Consider the following 25087-nt stretch of genomic DNA (forward strand, 5'->3'; position numbering starts at 1 on the left):
AAAGTTTATGTTTATTTGAATTGAGCAGAAAAATATGTACTGAGATGTTAGCACTGGAACTTAAAAAGAGGATAATTAGAAATATTTAAGAAAGAAAAAAGATTTGGTGATACTATATAAACAATGGAAGGGCTACTGATTACTCTTACATTTTAGTTTGAGGGATAGGAAAAATGAAGATGATATTATCTAAAATAGGATAGTTTGGGGGTGCCTGGGTGGATTAGTCGGTTAAGTGTCTGACTTTGGTTCAGGTCATGATCTCATGGTTCATGTGTTCGAGCCCCATGTTGGGCTCTGTGCTGATAGCTCTGAGCCTGGAGCCTCCTGCAGATTCTATGTCTCCCTCTCTCTCTGCCTCTCCCCCACTCACTCTCTGTCTCTGTCTGTCTCTCTAAAAAATAAATAAATAAAAAATTTTAAATGGGATAGTTTGTGAGGGAAAATAAGCAGCAGGGAAGAACATACATTGAAAAGGTGTTATATATTTTAATTTATTTATAGGATGTAAGGGGAGAACATATTATTCACAAATTCAGAATTTTTTCCCTATTACTATACTTTTTTCAAGCTCTATTTCCACATTTTGCTTCTTCCTTTTCTAATCATTCTTTCTACACGTGAACTTCCATTAATCAAGCAAGTGCTATTTAACAATTTCTCTCCATTCCCTCAACTCCTGAAAAACATCAACCAACCTTTTGTAAAGCTTGCCATGTGTTTATGATACTCAAACACTGTGTTCAAAAATGGTGACTCAACCAAATGGTACATTTTATTATAGTGATCGATTTATACATGGTTTGCTGAATGTATCTATGTTGTAGGCATTTTGGCCAACATGATTTGTTAAAATCCTCTCAGCAAAGTGCTGTTACAATGACCATCCTCTGGGACTTGGGAATAGCCTTATTATACAGAACTTAATGTTATACACTAATGGCATTTATTAGAATGGAATTCTATATATATTATTACTTCCGACATCAGCCTGGCTTTTTTAGTCTCCTCACAGCATGAGACTTTAGTAATTATGCTAATGTTAGCTGATTCATGAGGACAACTTCCTAAAGTGCACTTAATTAACTTGGAGATTTTGTAAACAGCTGTACATGTAGGTTCTGCAAATTGTAGGGATATGTCAATCTGACATGTGTACCGTCTGCCTTCCTAACCTCGTCACTTTTTACTAAAGCTGAAAACAATGAGAAGCTGAGATCTGGCACCTTTTTTTTTTTTTCAAAATTTTTTAATGTTTATTTTTGAGACAGAGAGAGACAGAGCATGAACGGGGGAGGGTCAGAGAGAGAGGGAGACACAGAATCTGAAGCAGGCTCCAGGCTCTGAGCTGTCAGCACAGAGCCAGATGCGGGGCTCAAACTCCCGGACCGCGAGATCATGACCTGAGCCGAAGTCAGACGCTCAACCGACTGAGCCACCCAGGCGCCTCGAGATCTGGCACCTTTAGAAGCAAATGCTTGAGGAAGATTCTGAGACACATCACTTTAGCCTACCTGAAGATGGGGATGATTGGTTTCCTCCAGTCTGAGTCTGTGGAGCCAGATGAATTAGGCAGACTGTTGCCTTTTAAGTTGGTATGAGGGAAAATATTCAAGTTTGTTTCTTTAGCAAAGGGAATGAGTTTTCCAACATGTCGCTACAATATGATATTTCCCCGTGGGTTTGTTAGTACTACTGACCAATATTGCTCCTCAGGGGACTTTTCTGCAAATCAGATTTCACATCCACAGACTCCGTTATCCCTGCTTCCCTTCAATTCCAACTGCTGGATTGATATGATATTTGAATGACTCATCATCCTTGCTTGAATGGAAATCACCTGATGTTTTATTTTCGACATTTTATTGAAATCTCATAATCCCCTACAAGTGAGAAATAACAGTACCATGCAAGACTTTCACACACACACACACACACACACACACACACACACACACACACACACAAGAGAAAAGGTAAGTGAATCACTTCAGGGCCAATCCCAAGCTAATCAAAATGGAGGAAGAAACATCATCAAGAAAGAATGGAAGAGAAAAAAACCTTACTACATAAAATTAGGAGAAATACCAATTGCACAAAGCTAATGACAATGGAGAATAGGGATGGTTTTGAAATAATCTTCTTATTACTACTGCATAAGATCACACTCTCACATAAGTTCTAGAAACTAAGCCAGGGATTTGTCTATGGATTCTCAGGGGTCCTGGCAAGGTCTTTTCCCCTCATTAATTTAAGCTACAATCCTGGGTACAATCTCTTTGGGAATTAACTAGATTACATCTAAAGATAATCAAACACTTATTGTTTAGCCTTTTCTTTAACTTCAATCATCAGAACTTCTTCCCCAGCCTCTGTAGAAGGAGCCATACTGATGATGAGTGATTGACGAGTAGTTCCTCTGGGTAAAGCTGCCCTTCTAATTGACTGGGGCATTTCCTCTGCTGTAACAGAATTTGCTCTACATTTGGAGCTGTCCTGTGTTTTCTCTACTGGTTCTCTTCCTTTATCTTCATATTCTCTTCCTTTACGCTCTCCTTCTTTGGAGTTTTCACTTTTTTCCTGGAAGAAGTAGTTACAAAAAGTTGGTTTTGAAATCATAATCAAGGACGTTGGAGTCTTATGATTAATATTCAATGGCTAAGGATCACCACCAAGACAAAGACTGTCTGAATTAAGTTAATGTGGGAATCATGTCTGCCTTGCATTCTACTATCATTTGACAGCTTTGTGATGTGCTGAAGAAGGAGGCTGAGCTGTCACATTTGACAGTGTAATTCTGGACTGCATTTTTGTCCCTGACAAGGAATTCTCTTCCTATTGGTCCTCATGCTCACTGAACTATTAGACTTAGTGCTTAGGACTCTTTGCTCTAAAAATATGTACTTATTTATTTTATGAAGATGAAATTTTAAATATTTATTTTCTAATAAAAAAGTATTAACCAAATGCCATAAAAATACTACAGAAAGTATTTCCTGTTTTCCTGTTGCATAAGCTCATGGGAGAACCTCAGGGAGAAACTCATATCTCTTTCCTCATACAGTCTTATTCATCCCACGGGTGGTTGAGCTATATGGTTTTAGAAACTATTATGCTTAGTATCATCTGTAGAAGTTTCATAGTAAAAAAACATACTATGCTCTGTGCTGATTATATTTGGGGTCAGTTTAAGAGAGGCTCTTACTAGGTATGAATGGCACATATAAAGTTGAGAAACTTACTTAACATGTTGACACATATTTCTTTACCCTGTAAGTCTTTTACCCAGATTATTATGTTTTTTAATTTTTTAAAAAGTTTTATTTATTTTGAGAGAGAGAGTGAGAGCACAAGCACATGAGCAGGGTAAGGGCAAAGAGAGGGACAGAGAGAGAGGGAGAGAGAGAGAATCCCAAGAGGCTCTGCACTGTCAGTGCAGAGCCAGGTACGGGGTTGGAACTCATGAACCTTTACAGAGATTATTATTTCTATGCTGATTTGGCTTACACTGTATCCCTAATTTTCACCATAGTGCTTCTCTGTGAAAAGGAAGAGGCAAGTTTTAGTCTCTTGAGTGTGACTGGTTTATAATATTTGCTTTACTAATTTTCTGAAAGATCCAGTCAGCCATTTCTTACAGTTTAAGAGATAACATGACTAGATTCAGAAAACCTGCATCCCTGCTCTGTTTTTCAATAGCTGCCCCATAGACTTATTATAAGAATCAAAGAAATATGAAAATAAAGACAGAAAAACTGTAACATTTGAGTATCTTGACATTTCTAGGAATTGGGAGGCAGCTCAGTATAGGACTACAAGTGTGAATACCTGAGTAATAGTTTTCGCTCTGTCACTTTTTGTGAACTTATCCAAATAAATTGAGCTGCTTCTTCATCTATAACATGAAGGGTTTGGGTAAAATCTGTGAAATTATTTCTGGGTTTAAACATTTGTGATATGTAAGTGATTGAATATTTGTGAAAGTGGCTCATTGGTAAAATGTGCTATATATTTATAGGTGTATATGTATGTTTATACATAAACAATTGATTCTCATTATTCCTGGTAGTTTTGTTCTATACAGCTGCCACAAACACAGAATTAGCAAATACTGAACCATTGCTCCTAGGGGTAATGCAGGATTTGGTTCGTATGAGGCTCTGGCCACATTTTTGTCAACAAATCAATACATAACCTTGTTTTATGAGTATTTCTGTTTAGGGACATTTATTTAATATATATTGTTGATTCATTTTATTGAACTCATGCCCAACAGCACTATAACTCATGCTTGAATGAAGCTTATCTAACACATGTCTTTTGTCTGTAAGGCATATCAGAAATTTTTGTGCTTAGGATCACTAGACAGAACTTCAGCACTATGCACCGCAAAAATAAGGAAAACATAGCACTTAAATAGATCATGAAAATCACTTGTTTACAGTGTGAGAACTGAAATAAGAAGGTAGAGTTGTCTTCTTGCTCAACTTCAGCTGGGGACATGTGCATTGGGCAACTTAAATTTTTCACTGCTCTGCACATATGTATGTTTGCAAATGACCACATGGAGTATTGATTTTGGGATTACAAAGAAATTTCAGCAAATAGGCAGATTTGCGAATATATAGAATATATAGATAATGAGAGTTGAATGTTTGTATATACATATATATTAAAACCATCTATAATAAACTGTGAGGATTAAATGTAATGAAATATGAGGATATAGTTTAGACAATAATAAGTGCTATAAATAAAGTAGTAATTATTCACATTAGATGCATCCAAACTGTCCCAGTATTTGAAATGGAATTAGAGTAGGAGCTTGTCTGGGTATACTTAGTTCAATGATCTGTTACAGCCCTCAATTCACTCTGCCTCATTACCTGGATGGTTTGTTCCTTCTTCATTTTGAGTAGTCTTGTAAGACCTGCTTTTCCTGTGCCTCCCAGGAGAGCTTTAAACATTTTGGGTGTCTTTTGTTTTGGTTGGAAGAGAAAAGCAAGTCCTTTTCTTGGAGGGGATTCCTCTGTGCCTGGAGCCTTCTTCTTTAGAAGCACACTGTGGATGGAAGAGAAAGGCTATTTTAGATAGTACCATAAAAGTTCTGGAAAAACCTACCAGACACTGTCTTGTCTCCTAATCTGTGAAGTTTTCAATGGATATCTGTATAAACAATTGTTTGTTGAATGTTTCTTATGGAGAAAGTTGATTGCTGCCATCATAATATAGTTCTCCTCTTAGATATTACAGTGTAAAACCAACTCTAATTTTTTTTAAGCTTATTTATTTTGAATGGGGGGAACGGGCAAGGGAGAGAGAGAGAGAGAGAGAGAGAGAGAGAGAGAGAGAGAGAGAGAGAGAAAGAGAGAATCCTAAGCAGGCCCTGTGCTGTCAGTGCAGAGCCCAACATGGAGCTCAATCCCATGAACCTGTGAGACTGTGAACTGAGCTGAAATCAAGAGATGCTGGACCTACTGAACCACCCAGGTGCCCTTCTAATGAGGTTTTAAAGGTTGTACCTGGCTTTCTTCATGAGGAGCTTTTCAGAATCTGGATAATGCACTAGAATTTCTTGGAGGGTCTTTTTGTCCAGAGTTAAAAGATTGGCAAACCCATGGGCTATCACATTGGCAGTTCGACGGTTTCCTCCTCTTGCTGCTAGGAGGCTGTAGATAGAAAGGTGAATGTTTGCCACCAGTTTCACTCTCCTTTCACCAAGATCTTTTAAAAAATAGATTTACACTGCTTCAGAGAGGTGAAGGTGAGAGTTCAGGTGTTTGTGTGGAAGAAGTAAGATGTGGTGGTGATGGAAGTGGCAACAGTTTTCAACATGTTTTGTCTATACCTCCCACTTCAAATGAAGGATTTGTAGCCATCAGTGCCCCGTGAGATTCTCCCTCCCAGATTCCAGAGGCACAAACTCCTGTTGAACTGGGTATCTTCTGTTTGCTCCTCCAGATTCACTTTTCATCCTTCCCAATCCTCTCTGCTCCCCAGAAAGCTGACCTCTGGAGGTCTGCCCTCTGATTTGCATCTGAGTTCAGCCAATGGGAAATAGCAGTAGGAAATTGGAAAACAGGAGGAGTGTGGTGTTGGAGCATTTATTCCACTGTTCATTCCTTGCCAGAGCTTATGTTAGCAGTAACTATAGTTCTCCACCAACATCCACAGCTCCTGACATGTGGCCATCTTCTAGAAGTATGATTCTCTATAGCTCTGTCTTGGTTCTGGTAATGTACCCTCCTCTTGCCCCCTTCAGGCCTAGCTGCAGAAAAACTTCTTTGCTGTTGCTAGCTCCAGGATGCAACACCATCCCTTTTTGGATATACTGATGTTTCTCCCAATTTCCTTCTATTGATTTTTGTCAATAGTTCCTTTTTAAAGTCTTCTTCATTACCTTGTTTGAGTGTACTTTCTGTTTTCTGCCTGGGTTCTGTCTGATATAGATCTGACATCAAATCTTAATGGTGCCCTGGTTATATCTGGTAAATCCAATCTCTTCTCCTAGTTAACACTCAAATCGTCTTGGTTCTCAGTATTGTAACCTCTCTGTAGTATAGTCCTTCACATATAACTTCCCATTAGGAGTGTCAGTGAATTCTGGGCTTTATATCTCTCAGAGACATAGCTGGGCATTTTGTATTTGAGAAGTGATGAACAAATAGTTGGTGAATAAAAGAATACATGAATGAATAAAAAAATGGGTAAAATTATATCATTCACCAATAATCTGGAAAATAAGGGTTGGTATTTAAAACAAGACAAGAAAAAACACATTTAAATGCTTTAAAAACACTACAGGCTTTGCACTGCAAAGATAACACAATAGATTTAATCTCTTGGAGTCAATCAGTTAGGAAAAAATAGTTGTGGTTTTATCATTTGTGTGTGTGTGTGAGAGAGAGACAGAGAGAGAAGGCTCACATTAATAAAAACACAATCTTTGGGGGTAGAAAGGACAGAGAAAGCAACTTGGCAATAAAAATATTCATATTTTCACAGCCCTGCCTTTGGGGGCATGAGAACTTGCATGGGTCCTATGTCTGAAGATTTGTATTAGATAATGTGTGATTCTCTGACTATTGCAGAAAAAGGAACATTCCACTGCCTGTTAATAAGATAAAAAACTAACATAGGTTTCAGAAGTTGTCACTTTTATTCTTACTATAAAAAAAAAAGCTGAAGAAATTGGAAACCAATAACATTTCTTGGATCTATCAGAGAACTGAGGTTGCAGGGTAAATTCTCCTCCAAATCTGGAGAGATAGGTGAATCCAGACAGCCACAGCCAGATCTACTTACCTGGAACAGAAGTCCTGGAGCTGAAACAGCTACAAAAATTTAAATGGTACTTTTTATAAACTGCTAGGTTGAGAGTGGATAATCAAGAAACTCTTGGGGGTCAAAATTATGGGGACTAATACCTGGGTTTAATCCTTGAGGAATCCCACCATGTTCTCATGGTTAAGAGCCAAGAAAGATCTGCTTGTGGCTCTGGCAGTAGAAGAGGATGATTAATCATCTTAAAATATACCCAGAGGTCATTTGTTCTCTACAACAAAGGGCTGCTATCTAGGGGAAAAGACTACCAGAGCCTTATCCCACCCAAAGGAAAAGTGTTTCTCCCACCCCAGATCCCTCTAGCCTTCCTGTCTTATTACCTAAGGTGGGTAGCAAGCTAAGAAACACTTGTACAGGTCACATCGCGGGAGCATAGATCCACTACAAGACTGAGATTTAATTATAAGATTATAGATTCCCCCCATATCTTATCGTTGTACTAATGGGGCTCTTGTATATTAACAGTGGATTATAGCTGCAGGATGCAGACTTTCTCTGAGGAAGTGTACTTAGGGAAAGCCAAAGTCAAAAGGTGGGGATGGAAACAAGGGCAATTTAGAAAAATTTGGTAGCTCTGGCACTTAGAGCTACAGCAAATATTAAATACAGTCCAACTCCTAGTCAGATTAACATAAAACATCATGCTAAAGACATATCTACCTCAGTTCCAATTACTAATTACATCATGTACAACTTCCAACAAAAAATTATAAACCACACTAAGAACACAAGAAAACCACAGCCTAAAGAGACAAAGAAAGCATGAGGATCAGAGTGAGATATGACAAAGATACTGGAATTCTCAGAGAATTTAAAATGACTATGATTAATATGTTAAGGGATCTAATGGAAAAATTAGACATCATTTAAGAATAGATGGGAAATGTAAGCATAGAGATGGAAATTCTAAGATAAATTCAAAGGAAATATTAGAAATCAAAAACACTGTAACATAAATGAAGAATGACTTTGATGGGCTCATTAGTGGACTGCATGGGGCCAAGAAAAGAACAGATGAGTTTGAAGATAGGTCAGTAGAAAGTTCCCAAACAAAAATGCAAAGAGAAAAAAAAAAAGAAAAAAAACAAGCTTCCCCCCCCCGCCCTGAACATCAAAAATTGTAGGATAATTTCAAAAAGTATAAATATATATGTATCTTTTGTGTATACATATACATAAGATATATACAAAAGCATGCACCATCCTCTAATATTAGAAAAAATATTTGAAGTAATTATGGCCAAGAAGTTTCCAAAATTAAGTACAGACACCAAAATGCAGATCCAGAAAGCTCAGAGAATGACAAGCATGATAAATACCACCCTCCTTACATCCTACACATATCAAATTCAAATTGTGATAAACCAAAGATAAAGAGAAAAATCTTGAAAAGAGACAGAGGGGGAAAACATCCTGCCTATTGTAGTATAAACCCTGATAGTTGTGTTTTATTCCTTGTTTTGTAATGCAAGTGCTTGACCTAAGCTTGATTGCTATTTCAATGATGATCTCAAACACATTGCCAGCCACCCAACTATATAGAGTCAGACTGCCTTCCCTCACTGAGGTTCCTTTGTTTTAGAGACCTTGGTGAATTTTGATAACTGACAATTGGGCCACTTGTTTCTTTCTCTTCCCACACTTTAAATTCCTGGTCTTGTGTATGTATGTATGTATGTATGTATGTATGTATGTATGTATTTATTTATTTATTATTTCTTTTTATACTTCATTTCTTTTTTTTTAAATTTACATCCAAGTTAGTTATCATATAGTGCAACAATGATTTCAGGAGTAGTTTCCTTAATGTCCCTTAACCATTGAGCCCATCCCCCCTCCCACACCCCTCTAGCAACCCTCTGTTTGTTCTTTATATTTAAGACTCTCTTATGTTTTGTCCTCCTCCCTGTTTTTATATTTATTTTTTCTTCCCTTCCTTTATGTTCATCTGCTTTGTCTCTTAAAGTCCTCATTTGAGTGAAGTCATATGATATTTATCTTTCTCTGACTAATTTCGTTTAGCATAATACCCTCTAGTTCCATCCACGTAGTTGCAAATGGCAAGATTTCATTCTTTTTGATTGCTGAGTAATACTCCATTGTATATATATACCACATCTTTTTTATCCATTCATCCGTTGTTGGACATTGGGGCTCTTTCCTTACTTGGGCTATGGTCGATAGTGCTGCTATAAACATTGGGGTGCATGTGCCTGTTCAAAACAGCATACCTGTATCCCCTGGATAAATACCAGGTAGTACAATGTGGGGTAGTTCTATTTTAAATTTTTTGAGGAACCTCCATGCTGTTTTCCAGAGTGGCTGTACCAGTTTGCATTCCCACCAGCAGTGCAAAAGAGATCCTCTTTCTCTGCATCCTCGCCAACACCTGTTGTTGCCTGAGTTGTTAATGTTAGCCATTCTGACAGGTGTGAGGTGGTATCTCATTGTGGTTTTGATATGTATTTCCCTGATGATGAGTGATGCTGAGCATTTTTTCATGTGTTGGTTGGCCATCGGATGTCTTCTTTGGAGAAGTGTCTATTCATGTCTTTTGCCCATTTCTTCACTGGATTATTTGTTTTTTGGGTGTTGAGTTTGGTAAGTTCTTTATAGATTTTGGATACTAACCCTTTATGTGATATGTCATTGCAAATATCTTCTCCTATTCTGTTGGTCACGTTTTAGTTTTGCTGATTGTGTCCTTCGCTGTGCAGAAGCTTTTTATTTTGATGAGGTCCCAGTAGTTCATCTCTGCTTTTGTTTCCCTTGCCTCTGGAGACGTGTTGAGTAAGAAGTTGCTGCAGCACAGGTCAAAAAGGCTTTTGCCTGCTTGCTCCACGAGGATTTTCATGGCTTCCTGTTTTATATTTACGTCTTTCATCCATTTTGAGTTTATTTTCCTGCTCTTATGTCTTAAATTCACCATTAGTGAGCTCACAAATGAGCTCACTAATAGGCCTCCATTCTCAACCCCAATAAAAGTAGAACCCCAGGCCCATACACTCTCCCTCTCTCTATCTGCAACCTCACTGTGTGGCCCCAGGTGTGCTGTGTAATTTTCCAGGTCTTGTAAGTAATAAATCTTATTTTTTCAAATTTTCCTCTGGTTGTTGTTGAAGAGCATTTACAGTCTTTTTTTTAAAATGTTTATTTATTTTTGAGAGAGAGAGAGAGAGAGACTGAGAGCACTCAAGTGGGGGAGGGGCAGAGAGAGACAGAAACACAGAATCCGAAGCAGGTTCCAGGCTGTAAACTGGTATCTCTAAGCCCACGTGAGGCTCGAACCTATGAACCATGAGATCATGACTTGAGCCAAAGGTGGATGCCTATCCAACTGAGCCACTCAGGAGCCACTCACAATATTTAAAAAAAAAATAATGTTTATTTATTTTTGGAGATGGACCGAGACAGAGAGTGGGGGAGAGGTAGAGAGAGGGAGACATAAAATCTGAAGCAGGCACCAGGCTTTGAGGTGTCAGCACAAAGCCCCATGTGGGGCTCGAACTCATAAACTGTGATATCATGACCTTAGCCGAAGTTGGATGTTTTAATCAATTGAACCACCCAGGCTCCCCTGGGGAGCTTTTTAAAAAGTTTTAAAAGTTTTTATTTATTTATTTATTTTGAGAGAGACAGAGCACTGTGAAATCATGACTTGAGCCAAAATCAAGAGTCAGGTGCTTAACTGACTGAACCATCCAGATGCCCTGCATCTTACAATCTTAATAAAAACTACAAGGGCCAGTCCAGCCACATTGGTTATTCATAGGTTTAGACAGGCACAAAACACCTATAAGAGGAACAAGGATAAGAACCAGCAGACTTTTCATGAGAAGCCACACCAATAAAAAGAGAGAGTGAAATACAGTGTTGAAGTTCCTAACAGATTAGATCATAATTGTGTTTACCACAAAGAAGAAATTATAATTAGGTGACATGATATAGGTTAGCTAATGCAATAGTGGTTATCATATTGCAACATAAATGAATTTTTAAAACCAATATGTTTTATCCCTAAAACTTACACAATATTAAATGCCAATTATATCTCAATAAAAATAAAAACAGTAATAAAAAAGAAAGAAGCAAAAGCAGCAACTTAGAATTCTATGTACATGGAAATTATCCTTCCAAAGTGAAAAAGAGACAAAGATTTTCTTAGAAAATCAAAAGCAGAGGGGCTTCAACATTAGTTCACCTACTCTGCAAAAAATGTTAAAAAGAAGTTCTGCAGGAAGAAAGAAAATGATATAGTTAGAAACTCAGGTCTACATCAAAACTGGAAGGACACTGGGAAAAGAATACAGGTAAAATCAAACTAAAATCTTAGTTTTTCTTATTATTAATTGATCTAAAAGATAACTTTAAATAATGAAATAATGATGCATTAGGTGATTATAGTATATGGATAAGTGAAATGAATGACATTAATGCCTTAAGGACTGGTAGGGAAGAATTGGGGATATTGTGTAAGGTTCCTGCTCTGCAGTTAGTGTTCTGTGAAGGGAGACTTAGATTAGTTTAAATTGTATATTGCAAGCTGTATATTGAAAAGAAGTATAATTGATATGCTAAGAAAGGAGAGAAAATCAAATCATGAAAAAAGCTCACTTAAACCCAGAGAAGGCAATCTCAAGCTATTCCAAAAAATAGAAAGGGAAGGAAAACTTCCAGACTCATTCTATGAAGCCAGTATTACTTTGATTCCTAAACCAGACAGAGACCCAGTAAAAAAAGAGAACTACAGGCCAATATCCCTGATGAATATGGATGCAAAAATTCTCAATAAGATACTAGCAAATAGAATTCAACAGCTTATAAAAAGAATTATTCACCATGATCAAGTGGGATTCATTCCTGGGATGCAGGGCTGGTTCAACATTCGCAAATCAATCAACGTGATACATCACATTAATAAAAGAAAAGATAAGAACCATATGATCCTGTCAATTGATGCAGAAAAAGCATTTGACAAAATCCAGCACCCTTTCTTAATAAAAACCCTCGAGAAAGTCGGGATAGAAGGAACATAGTTAAACATCATAAAAGCCATTTATGAAAATCCCACAGCTAACATCATCCTCAATGGGGACAAACTGAGAGCTTTTTCCCTGAGATCAGGAACACGACAAGGATGTCCATTCTCACCGCTGTTGTTTAACATAGTGTTGGAAGTTCTAGCATCAGCAATCAGACAACAAAAGGAAATCAAAGGCATCAAAATTGGCACAGATGAAGTTAAGCTTTCACTTTTTGCAGATGACATGACATTATGCATGGAAAATCCAATAGACTCCACCAAAAGTCTGCTAGAACTGATACATGAATTCAGCAAAGTCACAGGATACAAAATCAATGTATAGAAATCAGTTGCATTCTTATACACTAATAATGAAGCAACAGAAAGACAAATAAAGAAACTGATCCCATTCACAATTGCACCACGAAGCATAAAATACCTAGGGATAAATCTAACTAAAGATGTACAAGATCTGTATGCTGAAAAGTATAGAAAGCTTATGAAGGAAATTGAAGAAGATATAAAGAAATGGAAAAACATTCCGTGCTCATGGGTTGGAAGAATAAATATTGTCAAAATGTCAGTACTACCCAAAGCTATCTACACATTCAATGCAATCCCAATCAAAATTGCAACAGCATTCTTCTCAAAACTAGAACAAGCAATCCTAAAATTCATATGGAACCACAAAAAGCCCCAAATAGCCAAAGTAATTTTGAAGAAGAAGACCAAAGCAGGAGGCATCACAATCCCAGACTTTAGCCTCTACTACAAAGCTGTCATCATCAAGACAGCATGGTATTGGCACAAAAACAGACACATAGACCAATGGAATAGAATAGAAACCCCAGAACCAAACCCACAAAAGTATGGCCAACTCATCTTTGACAAAGCAGGAAAGAACATCCAATGGAAAAAAGACAATCTCTTTAACAAATGGTGCTGGGAGAACTGGACAGCAACATGCAGAAGATTGAAACTAGACCACTTTCTCACACCATTCACAAAAATAAACTCAAAATGGATAAAGGACCTGAATGTGAGACAGGAAACCATCAAAACCCTAGAGGAGAAAGCAGGAAAAGACCTCTCTGACCTCAGCCGTAGCAATTTCTTACTTGACACATCCCCAAAGGCAAGGGAATTAAAAGCAAAAATGAACTCTTGGGACCTCATGAAGATGAAAAGCTTCTGCACAGCAAAGGAAACAATCAATAAAACTAAAAGGCAACCAACGGAATGGGAAAAGATATTTGCAAATGACATATCGGACAAAGGGCTAGTATCCAAAATCTATAAAGAGCTCACCAAACTCCACACCCGAAAAACAAATAATCCAGTGAAGAAATGGGCAGAAAGCATGAATAGACACTTCTCTAAAGAAGACATGCGGATGACCAACAGGCACATGAAAAGATGCTCAACGTCTCTCCTCATCAGGGAAATACAAATCAAACCACACTCAGATATCACCTCATGCCAGTCAGAGTGGCCAGAATGAACAAATCAGGAGACTATAGATGCTGGAGAGGATGTGGAGAAATGGGAACCCTCTTGCACTGTTGGTGGGAATGCAAATTGGTGCAGCCGCTCTGGAAAACAGTGCGGAGGTTCCTCAAAAAATTAAAAATAGACCTCCCCTATGACCCAGCAGTAGCACTGCTAGGAATTTACTCAAGGGATACAGGAGTGCTGATGCATAGGGGCACTTGTACCCCAATGTTTATAGCAGCACTCTCAACAATAGCCAAATTATGGAAAGAGCCTAAATGTCCATTAACTGATGAATGGAAAAAGAAATTGTGGTTTATATACACAATGAAATACTACATGGCAACGAGAAAGAATGAAATATGGTCCTTTGTAGCAACATGGATGGAACTGGAGAGTGTTATGCTAAGTGAAATAAGCCATACAGAGACAGACAGATACCATATGTTTTCACTCTTATGTGGATCCTGAGAAACTTAACAGAAACCCATGGGGGAGGGGAAGGAAAAAAAAGAGGTTAGAGTGGAAGAGAGCCAAAGCATAAAAGACTCTTAAAAACTGACAACAAACTGAGGGTTGATGGGGGGTGGGCGGGAGGGGAGGGTGGGTGATGGATATTGAAGACGGCATCTTTTAGGATGAGCACTGGGTGTTGTATGGAAGCCAATTTGACAATAAATTTCATATATTAAAAAGAAATAAATGAAGTCAGACAAAAACAAAACAAAACAAAAAAAATAAAACAAAAAATAAAACCAGAGAAGGCAGAAAAAGAAGAGGAAGAAAACCTAATGCTAGGCCACCTTAAGGCATCAAACAGGGTCTGTTACCTGAACTTATTAAACTTAGATCCAGAACTGGAATCATTCCCCCAAGACCCAAAGTATATATTTGGAATCCATAAATGTTGCCTATGTTAATGCCTACTTACTTTGTCCAATTTTTAAAAAATTTCTTGTTCCACGGCAAAAAACACTTTCTTTAGTCCTTTTCTGAGGCTCTCCTCAAGACAAACTCTGCCTTCATCTTTTTTTTTTAAGGAAGAGAGATGAATTTTACCTTTTTCTGTCTATCTATCCAGCTATCTATCTATCTATCTATCTATTCATCCAATTTCATATCTTATCTTCTTACCTGTCTCTCTATGAAATGGATATTGGTATTTGAAGGACAATGAGAGAATGAGCCTGTTTCATTCATGTTCCTGTCTCCTTGTGCACAGGGTAATCCAGTAGTTAGGCAGGGCGAGATGGCACTGGGGAGCTTAATTTGGTTCTGAGAATGGCTCTGTGTGTGTCAGACAATGAGAGCAGAACGGAAATAACATATTTAAATGTCAGGTTATTTTGAGATTTCTCAAGCTTTAATTAAACTTGCCTACAGGTTACACGTTTAGAGTGCTTGATGAGTTTTTGAACGGAAGAAATAGTCTGTTTGCCAGATGGATTTTGCCCAAACTCTCTCAGCAACGTTTAAAATAGCATCTTTTTTTTTCCTCTTCTGTCCACAAAATGCTTCTCTAGCATTCCACCAATGGAAAGTTTCATGCATTAAATAGCTTAGTAAGAAGATACCTAAATATTCCTGACCCCATACAGAGTTTCTGGAAGCATGTGCTATAGGACAAATAGTTGAGGTTAATGGTAGATGTCCACAGGTAAAAAAAAAAAAAAATAGCGAACAGAGCAATGGCTCAGGAAAGAAAGAAATGGATTCTAATTCTAGATCCACCTCTGTGTGCTGTGACCTTAGATAATAACTTAAGGACCTTTTTGATTTTCACTCCAATAAATGTAACTATTAAGCATGTACCACGTATTCAGTACAGTGAGATAAAGTAGAGCAAAAGAAGAATTATTAAAACCTGGTATTTGTGGAAAGAATATAGACTTTGGAACCAGATAATGTTAGCATTTATTGCATGTATTTCTAAGCAGTTTACTTAATCACTCTTTTAGAAAACAAGGCCATCTTTTATTACCCAGTATAGGTATATGATTATTTTCAAGGAGAAATAGGTGCTTATAGACTCCTGATATTTAATCATAAGAAGCTGCTATCAGGTAAAATTCCTGGCTGAGAAATTTTAAACCCTGATTTGTGGTATGTAACTGTAAAAAGTAATAATAACATTTTATTACTTGGAGTTCTCCAGAAAAAAACACAGAACAAATAGGATATTTACAGATATATATAAAAGGATATTTATTATAGGAATTGTTAATGAAGGCTGACAAGTCCTACAATCTGCCATCTGCAAGCTGGAGAACAAGGAAAGTTGGTGGTGTAATTCCATCCGAGTCCAATGGACTGAGAAGGGGAGAAGGGAGAAGGAAGCCTATTGCGTAAATCCAGGTCTGGATCTGAAAGCCCAAGAACCAAGGGTGTTGATAGCTGATGTCTAGGGCAGGAGAAGATGGATGTGTCAGCTCAAGCAGAGAGTGCAAATTAGCCTTTTATTCATCTTTTTGTTCTATTTAGTACCTCAACTGATGGGATGATCCCACCTGCATTGGTGAGACTGACCTTCTTTACTCAGTCTATTCAATGCTAATCTCTTTCCCAAATACCTTCAGAAGTAATGTTTTATGAGCTATCTGGGCATCCCTTAGTCCAGTCAAGTTGATACATAAAATTAACCACCATAGTACTAGAAGTACTATATATAGTTCTAGTGTGTGGATAATTGAGTGAAATCAGTTGTGTGAATGTCAGAGAGACAATGTATATTCAGGATGAGAGGACCTATATGTGCAAAACCCTTAAATGTCAGGAATAAATAGCAACATGGAGATAATATATGTGTGTACATATGTGTGTACATATGCATATACATATATGCACATTATGCACATATAATATACATATATGTAATACATATATATGTGATATGTATAAATCACAAAGAGCTAGAATATTCATATGGTCCCTAGTCAGTCAATCATTCTCAGTTGTTTTCCAGGGTTGCCACATATGGCATCATAAATTGTGCTCTGCATACATAGACTATGTAACTGGAACTCCCTGGAGTTGTGTAGTGCACAGCCTGCACAGCCCTTTTTAGCAGAGTTAGCGTATCAAGAAAGCCCTCACACAGATAAGGAGAACACATAAATTGAGCATAAATTGAATGGAAGAACAAAAGAAAAACAAGAATGGAGACATAAAATGGGATCCATACAAAAATGTAAACTTTGCTATAACAGTGCTTCAAACTTGACTTTAAGTCTTTTATACCATAAGAGTGGATTAATTTTAGCTTTAGGACAGATAAAAATATCTCCTGAAGGGCTTAGTAGAGAGACCACTTGAAAATGGTGGACATCATCTTCATTTTCTTATGATAGATGCAAATACAAATTTGTTAAACTGTGATACAGTCCTCAATAAGGCCGTGTCACTCCAAAGTCCAGTTCAGTAAGAATAATTCTGTAGCAGGGAAAGGGGCATGCAGATACCCTGCTTTCTCTTTGTTGTAGCTACGATATCCAGAGAACAAATAATCCCTCTTAAACATTGCCTTTCTCAGCTGGGCTTTTGATAAATAGTGTTTTTGTATGAGCTTGAGAGACCAATCATGCAGGAGAATGTAAGGAATCATTGTATAAATTGAAAAGAAAAAAAAAAGAAATTAGAGATAAATTAGGAGTGTGTAAAAATAGTATACTCCATAATGAGCTGGATACTAAACTAAGTTCGGGGGCTATAAAGATGATTAACATCTGCCCATAAAATGTTTATAATCTAGAAGTGGGATAAGTATGAGTGAGGGTTGTCAGACTAGCAAATATTAATAATAATATTACTAGCTAATGTTTTTGAGTGCTTACTATGAGTCAGGTATTTTTCTAAGTTCTTTTTTTATGTATTAATGCATATAATGCTTTCCAATGTAATGGATAGTTATATATCATTATTAATCTGTTTTGACTGATGAAGAAATGAAATCTCAGCTGAGTACCTTCCTCAGAGTCACACAGCTCATAAGTTGTGGAGTTGGGATGCAAACCCAGACATATTTCTTTTTTTTCCCAATGTTTATGTATTTTGAGAGAGAGTGAGGGAGAGCACATGTGTGAGTGGGGGAGGGGCAGAGAATGAGGAGAGAGAGAATCCCAAGCAGACTCCATGCTGACAGTGAGCCCAGAGCTTGATCCCATAGTGAGATCATGACCTGAGCCAAAATCAAGAGTTGGACACTTAACTAAGCCACCCAGGCATCCCCCACACAGATTTTTTTTAAACAGATATATGCAATTCAAAATGACAAATGCTTTAAATGTAAAAAATGAGAATGATTCCTAAAATAAAAATATTTCTAGTTTAAGAGCATTTTTTCCCATATATAATAATTTCATAGAATAGAAATAAAACTAACTCTGACTACTGTCAATGGAAAGAGTACCACATCCAATGCTGAGTAAGAGATTAAAATTTCAAATATCTGTTCTCATTAAGCAAATTTCCAAGTGGATTATATTTAGAGGGTAGGAGGTTAGATCACCCATGTAGCCTTTTTCTGAGGTACTCTTTTATCCTTTTCAGTGTCATTGGAAAACACTTTGTTGCTTGAACATTTTTATGACTTCACTAAAAATAAATTCTAACAAAACTTTTGTAGGTGAGCAAATATCAGAAGATGTTCTAGTATCACCTCTGCCCAGGCTGCTTGCTCTTTGTGGCTACTTTGATCTTCATAAAACTACTGCAAGGCAAACATATGTTAACCTAGAATTTTTTTTTCTTTTGTAAAATACTTTGAGAAAAATCTGTATGTGTGGATTTTCATCAGAGTTAGAGAGTTTAGATTTCACAGATAGAAAACAGGTAGTCTCTTCTACCCCAGAAGGTGTTGATAATAGAGTTGAACTGGCCTCAGAGGAAGTGGATGAACAATGAAGAATCTAGGTAAAAATCCTAAGGATGTGGGGAGGAAAGAAAGAATAACATGTACATTTTATTCCATACCCTGTTTACTTTTATATCTGTTCAAGTGCCTAGGGTAATACTCTGCATTGATACTCTAACTCAAAAACACCCTATCAAACAAACTAGAAAGTAGATTGTTTAAGGGTTTCTTTGAAGTCAAAATAGCTAACAATGACATATATTGATGACCATGTCAATCTGGTGAAGCACATTCTTACTTCTACTTGCTGACATAGAAACTTAGGTCCAGAATCAGTGAAGTGACTTATTCAAAAACAAATATGAGTTTCATTATTGAAACTCAAATGTAAGACTAGAGCTGACTTTAATCAAGAGACCTTTTCTTTATACATGAACTCTAGTGCTGCTAATGAAGTCTTCATTATTTTAATGACACATATTTTCCCATGGACATTAGGAAAAATAAGAGAAGAAGCCAGTCAGGCTGGCATTATAAGCTATGTGCCAAAGTCTGACTATCAGAATCTTTATTCTTTTCCTACTGTTCCAAATGGTGGTAAGGAACCTCGATTTTCATAGAATTAAAGACATGGGACAAAGTTTCTTTAAGAGGCATCCTTATGATATTTGAATACATTTTTAAATAATGGTACTGATAATATAGTTGTTCACAGGAATATTGTGAAACTTACATGAGGTTTTCTTTTTGCTATAAGCAAAAAGTATTACACAATCAAAAGAGATGATCTACAAAAGGACATAATGAAAATTCAAATATGTATTTAAAAAAAATTTTAATGCTTATTAATTTTTGAGAGAGAGAGAGAGAGAGAGAGCAGGAGAGGGGAAGAGAGAGAAGGAGACACAGAATCTGAAGCAGGCTCCAGGATCTGAGCTGTCAGCACAAAGCCAGACTCGGGGCTTGAACTCATGAGTCGTGAGATCATGACCTGAGTCAAAGTCAGATGCTTGACTGACAGCCACCCAGGTGCCCCACAAATATGTATTTTTAACACAGGTTGTGTTTACAAGTTTGAGATAGGAAAAATATAGAAATGAAGAATTTTTTTCTCAATTAATCAAGATTTCTTACCCTTGCTCATAAGTCTAATGTAACTAACTCTTTCTGTCTTTAGGAAAGGGGTTGAGGGAGGGGGAAGGCATAACAGAATTATTCTCATGAAAAGTAAGAATATGGAATTAACATAGTCCAAAAGAACTAGGAGTCTCCCTTGGTATTCCCATTTAAAAAACTGAGTGTTCAGGGGCACCTGAGTGGCCCAGTCGGTTGTGTCCAACTTCAGCTCAGGTCATGATCTTGTGGTTTGTGAATTCGAGCCCCACATCAGGCTCTGTACTGACAGTGTGAAGCCTGCTTGGGATTCTCTCTCTCTCCCTCTCTCTCTGCCCCTCCCCCACTTGCATGCCATCTCTCTCTCTCAAAATAAATAAATAGATTTAAAAACTGAGTGTTCAGGAGAAAGAGGCAAACATGGTTTACAGGGAAAAAGAGGCTTAAAATTATTTTTCAAATTTTTTGGCTTTTTCACAATGATATAAATATCAAAAAGGAGTCCTCAGAATGGGTGATTTGACTAATAAAACTAGTGAAACATCAGAATTTACATATTTTAAATGAAAACCACACTATCTAAAATATATAAGAATGTATCAATGCCTAAATTCTACTCAATAACTCAATGAGGGAAAAAGGATAGTGAAGAAAAAAAGAAATATGGAAGGTAAATAAATGACCATATTTATGAAAATAAATAGGTCCATAGAAGATTAATTCATTTAGAAAATATTTCTTATGGACCTATTATTTTCCAGGCACTATTTAGAGAAATGCAAATTAAAACAACCTATTAAAATGCCAAACCAATGAGAATAATAAAGTAACGTCAGGGATGCTAGGGAAAAATAGCTATACATTTCGTGTTGAATTGTAAATTGATTCAATTTTTCTGGAAAATAATCTGCTCATATATTAGAAGAGTTATAGAAATGTTTCTACGTTTTGACCTAGTTATCTCACTTTTGGGAATAAACCTCAAAGAAATAAAAGCAAAGTAATTTTATAAAGATAAACATAGCAGTGCTATTCTTAATAATAAAAACTGACTAAAAGGGCACAAGGCTGAATATGCATATTCATGACAAAAATGGATGTGTATTAGTACATTTGCAAAGATAGATAATTACATTCACTTATTTATTGAATAACTATTTATTAGGTACTATGTGGGCCAGGAACTGCCCTAAAGGCTGGGAATTGAGTACAGAGCAAAACAAATGTGGTGTATACTATTATTCCTGGGATATCCCTATGCCTTTGTGCAATTTAGAAAAATGTAGCTTCTCTGGGAACATGAAGTCCTATGGGTGCAAAGCTTTGCCAGAAAAATGCCCCCATTTGCAAAGTAACGGGTATCCATGCATGAGGAAGAGCACAATAGCAGGGATCATGAGTTGGGAGTGGACTATGGTCCCTCACTGGACATCTTGATGCAGAGCACAACAGGCATAGCCGTGCATAGCAGTCCTGGTACTTACAAGTTAGTAGGGAAGAAAGACATCAAAGAAATAAATGCACCAATGAGGACATAATTACAAAGATAACTTCTCAGAAGAGAGGAATATAGCCTGACCAGAGCATATAGCAAGGAGAACTGGAAAGTCTCTATTATGGAGAATCTAGGAAGTTTGGAAAGAAGTTGAGACTAAGTAAAGGAGGTGGGAAAAGTGTCCAGACAAAGGTAACAGGATGTGCATAAAACTCCCCATGGCTGTACAGCATGTGGCATATTCAGGGAACTGAAGTTTGAATGAAAGAGGGCCCAGGGGGTGGGGGGCAAGGTGAAGTAGAGAGGTGGGCAGGGGCTACGCTCTGTAGGACCTTGTAGGTCAGGGTAGAAATTTGTTCTTATTCCTAAAAACAGTATAAAAGCACTAAATTGTTTTAATAAGAAGAGCAGGGGTATGATCATATTTGTGTTTCTAAAAGATCCCTCTGGCTACAAAGTGGACGATGGATTGTAGAGGATGATGGTATTGGAGTGAAAGATGCAGAGTAAGCCATTGCAGTTGTCCAGGAGAGGTGGAGGTTGTTGGACCAAGGTACCATCAGTGGAGATGGTAAAATGCAAATTATTGGAGACATACTGAGGAGATGAGATCGACAGGTCTTGGAAGTACACTGGCCATGTAGGGTGAGTAGAGGGAGGTGACAAGCATGCCCTTTTTTTTCCACTAAAATATTTTAAAGTTAACAATTTAGAGAGTTTAGTATTTGTTCCCTAGGGCTACTTTAACAAACTGCCACAAAACCAGTGACTTACCACAATAGAAATGCATTCTCTTACAATTCTGGAGGCCTGAAGTCCAAAATCAAGGTGTTGTCAAGGCTGGTCTCCCTCCAAAGACTCGAGGGAGGAATCCTTTCTTGCCTCTCAGCTTCTGGTAGTTCTAGGATTTCCTTGGTTGTGGCTGCATTAACTCCAACTTCCACCTCAGTCTTCAGATGGCCTTCCCCTCTTCCTCCTGTGTCTGTATGTCTTCTCCTCTTCTGTCTCATGTGAGGACATTTGTCATTGGACTTAGAGCCCATCCAGATAATTGAGAATGATCTTATATTGAGATCCTTAACTTAATTATATCTGCAAAGAGCTACCCCCCCTTTTTTTTTTCCAAGTAAGGTCACATTCATAGGTTCCAGGGTTTAGGGCATGGATGCATCTTTGTGTGGGCCACCATGCAACCCACTCCAGGCATTATGTGAATAATCCTTTATGTATCCTACAGCAGGGACTACCAGGATTGACCTTTGTACACGCATTATTGTCTGTATTTGCCATTTGAGGAGCACTGAAATGTTCTCTTTAAGTTCTCAAATAAACTCAAGTAATTGCCAAATCCAACAGATACATTGGTCCTTGTGAAGCCTTTGTACTCCATAACGTCCTGTGTATATTTCATCATTGGATGCAATCTATACATTTTATCACCTGGTATTGGAATCTTTTATTGCCCTGTCTCATTGGTTTGTAAAGCTCTTCAAGGAAGCAATTTGTTTCTTGTTTGCCACTCTTGTTTACCATGTCATGCATGGCCTTCTTTCAGGTACTTCACATTATGCTGTAGGGGGGTCCTGGGTGTAATTTTCTGTTGTTTTTAAACATCATAATTCATTAACTAAAAATTACTGAATACACCTAAAATTATTTTTTAATATTTCAGGATATCAATGAAAATCAATAATTATTGTATAGTTTTTAAAATTCCAGTTTAATTGAGAAACAATTGACATGTATCACTGTATAAATTTAAGGCATACAGCATGATGATTTGATTTACATATATCATAAAATGATTACCACATTAGGTTTAACTAACATTCATCTGCTTATATAGGTTCAATAAAAAGAAACAAAGAAAAAAAATGAAAAATTTTTCTTGTGATGGGAACTCTTAAGATTTACTCTCTTAACAACTTTCCTATCTATCATACAGCAGTGTCAACTATAGTCATCATTTTGTACATTACAACCCTAGTACCTATTTGTAACTGGAAGTTTGTAACTTTTGACCACCTTTTTCCAAATCCCCCTCCCCTCTGCTTCTGGTAATCACAGGTCTTTTCTTTTCTTTCTTTCTTTTTTTAAATGTTTTATTTTTGAGAGAGAGAGAGAGAGAATATGAATGTGTTGGGGAGGGCCAGAGAGAGGGAGACAGAGGATCCAAAGCAGGCTCCATGCTGACAGCAGAGAGCCCAATGCGGGGCTGGAACTCATGAACCACGTGATCATGACCAGAGACCAAGTAGGACGCGTAATTGAGCCACTCAGGCACCCTTCACAAGTCTTTTCTATGAATATTTTCTTTCTTTCCTTCTTTCTTTCTCTTACTGAGATCATACAGTATTTTTCTTTTTGTCTGACCTACTTTGCTTCGCATAATGCCCACAGGGTCCAACCTTGTTGTTGCAAAGAGCAGAATTTCTTATGGCTGAATAACATTCATATATATACGAACAAAACTTCTTTATCGATTCATCCATTGACGGATACTTAGGTTATTTGCATGTCTTGGGTATGGTAAATAATGCTGCTATGAACATGGGGTTGCAGATATCTTTTTGAGTTAGTGTAGCTATATTTGTATCAGACAAAATAGACTTTAAGCTAAAAATGGTAAGAAGAGACAAAGAAGGTCATTATATAATGATAAAGGGTTAAAGCATCAAAACATCATTGCGTTCCATAATTCCTGTAGGCCTTTTTTACTTTTGTCATTTTTTCATTTTCCTTTTTGCTTCTCTGACTTGGTAATTTCCAAAGTCCTATCCTACAGATCGTGAATTCTTCTGTTGTGGTTGGATCTACTTTTAAACCATTTTTGAATTCTTCAGTTCAATTGTTGCATTTTTCAACTCTTGTATATTTGTTTGCTTTTTTGTTTGATCATTCTGTTTCTTTACTGAACTTCTCATTTTGTTTATGCATTGTTTTGTGTCTGCCTGTGTTTCCTTGTAGTTCACTGAACTTCCTTAGGTGGATTATTCTGAATTCTTTGTCTAACAGCTCATGGATCTCTATTTCCTTAGGGTCAGTTAGTTTTATTAGTTTCCTTTGGTGGTGTCATATTTACCTTATTTTTCCTGATCCTTGATTTTTTATATTATTATCTGCACATCTGAATAATTGGGCTCCACTTTCAGACTTCACAGTTTGGTTTGGCAGAGAGAGTTCTTCACCAACCAATTCAGTTTGGGTTTCTGGGTGTCTGCTGGTTATGTCCTTGGGCAAGTGAGTCATGTTATTACAGTCAATTTTTGTGTGATGCAACCGTTCAAACTGTAAGGATAGAGATGAGGGACTCTGCCATTGGCTGAGAACAGTTGGATACGACTCCTATCCAAGTGAGGCTGTAGGATGGGTTCCATGATTGCCTGGATTCTCTGTTCAGGCTTACTAGATAGTCTGGAGTAGGTACTATATTCAGTAGTAGGTGGGACTATAAATTAGTTTCTCTGATGTAGCAGGGCAGTGGGATGGGACCCAGTCATTGTGTTCCTGAATCAGACCAGAGTGTGTACTGAATTCCTTGGTTAGGTGAAGCCTCTGGTTTTTCTCTGTAGATGGGGGAAGTTGTAGGCTCTACTCTCTGTTCATGTGCTACTGTACATAGGACAGTTGAATGGGCTAAGGAGCTTCCTGTGTGCTCTGGTTAGGTTCCCTAATTGGACAGGCTGAAGGCTGTAGTCACCAATATCAGGGATGTGAGTTAGATTCCCAATCTGGGTACAGCAGGAAAAGCAGCTTTAGAAGCAGGTAGGGT

The 25087-nt window shown here is 37.4% G+C and overlaps 1 protein-coding gene across 3 annotated transcripts in view; it reads right to left on the minus strand.

The window, feature by feature from the left end:
* Window positions 1-2262: 2262 nt before the first annotated feature.
* Window positions 2263-25087, minus strand: part of CNGB3 (cyclic nucleotide gated channel subunit beta 3) — a 149046-nt gene continuing 126221 nt past the window's right edge. For 2 of the 3 annotated variants that reach the window (XM_023248538.2, XM_045049867.1), the window contains 3 exons: window positions 5523-5669; window positions 4887-5061; window positions 2263-2580 (listed from right to left, as the gene is read on the minus strand). In XM_023248538.2, coding sequence (XP_023104306.2) covers window positions 2320-2580; window positions 4887-5061; window positions 5523-5669 — 583 coding nt within the window. In that variant the 3' untranslated portion in view covers window positions 2263-2319. The remainder of the gene's footprint in view (window positions 2581-4886; window positions 5062-5522; window positions 5670-25087) is intronic. The other variant, XM_023248539.2, reaches the window with a different exon arrangement.

This window comes from Felis catus, chromosome F2 (assembly GCF_018350175.1).
Source record: "Felis catus isolate Fca126 chromosome F2, F.catus_Fca126_mat1.0, whole genome shotgun sequence".
NCBI lineage: Eukaryota > Metazoa > Chordata > Mammalia > Carnivora > Felidae > Felis > Felis catus.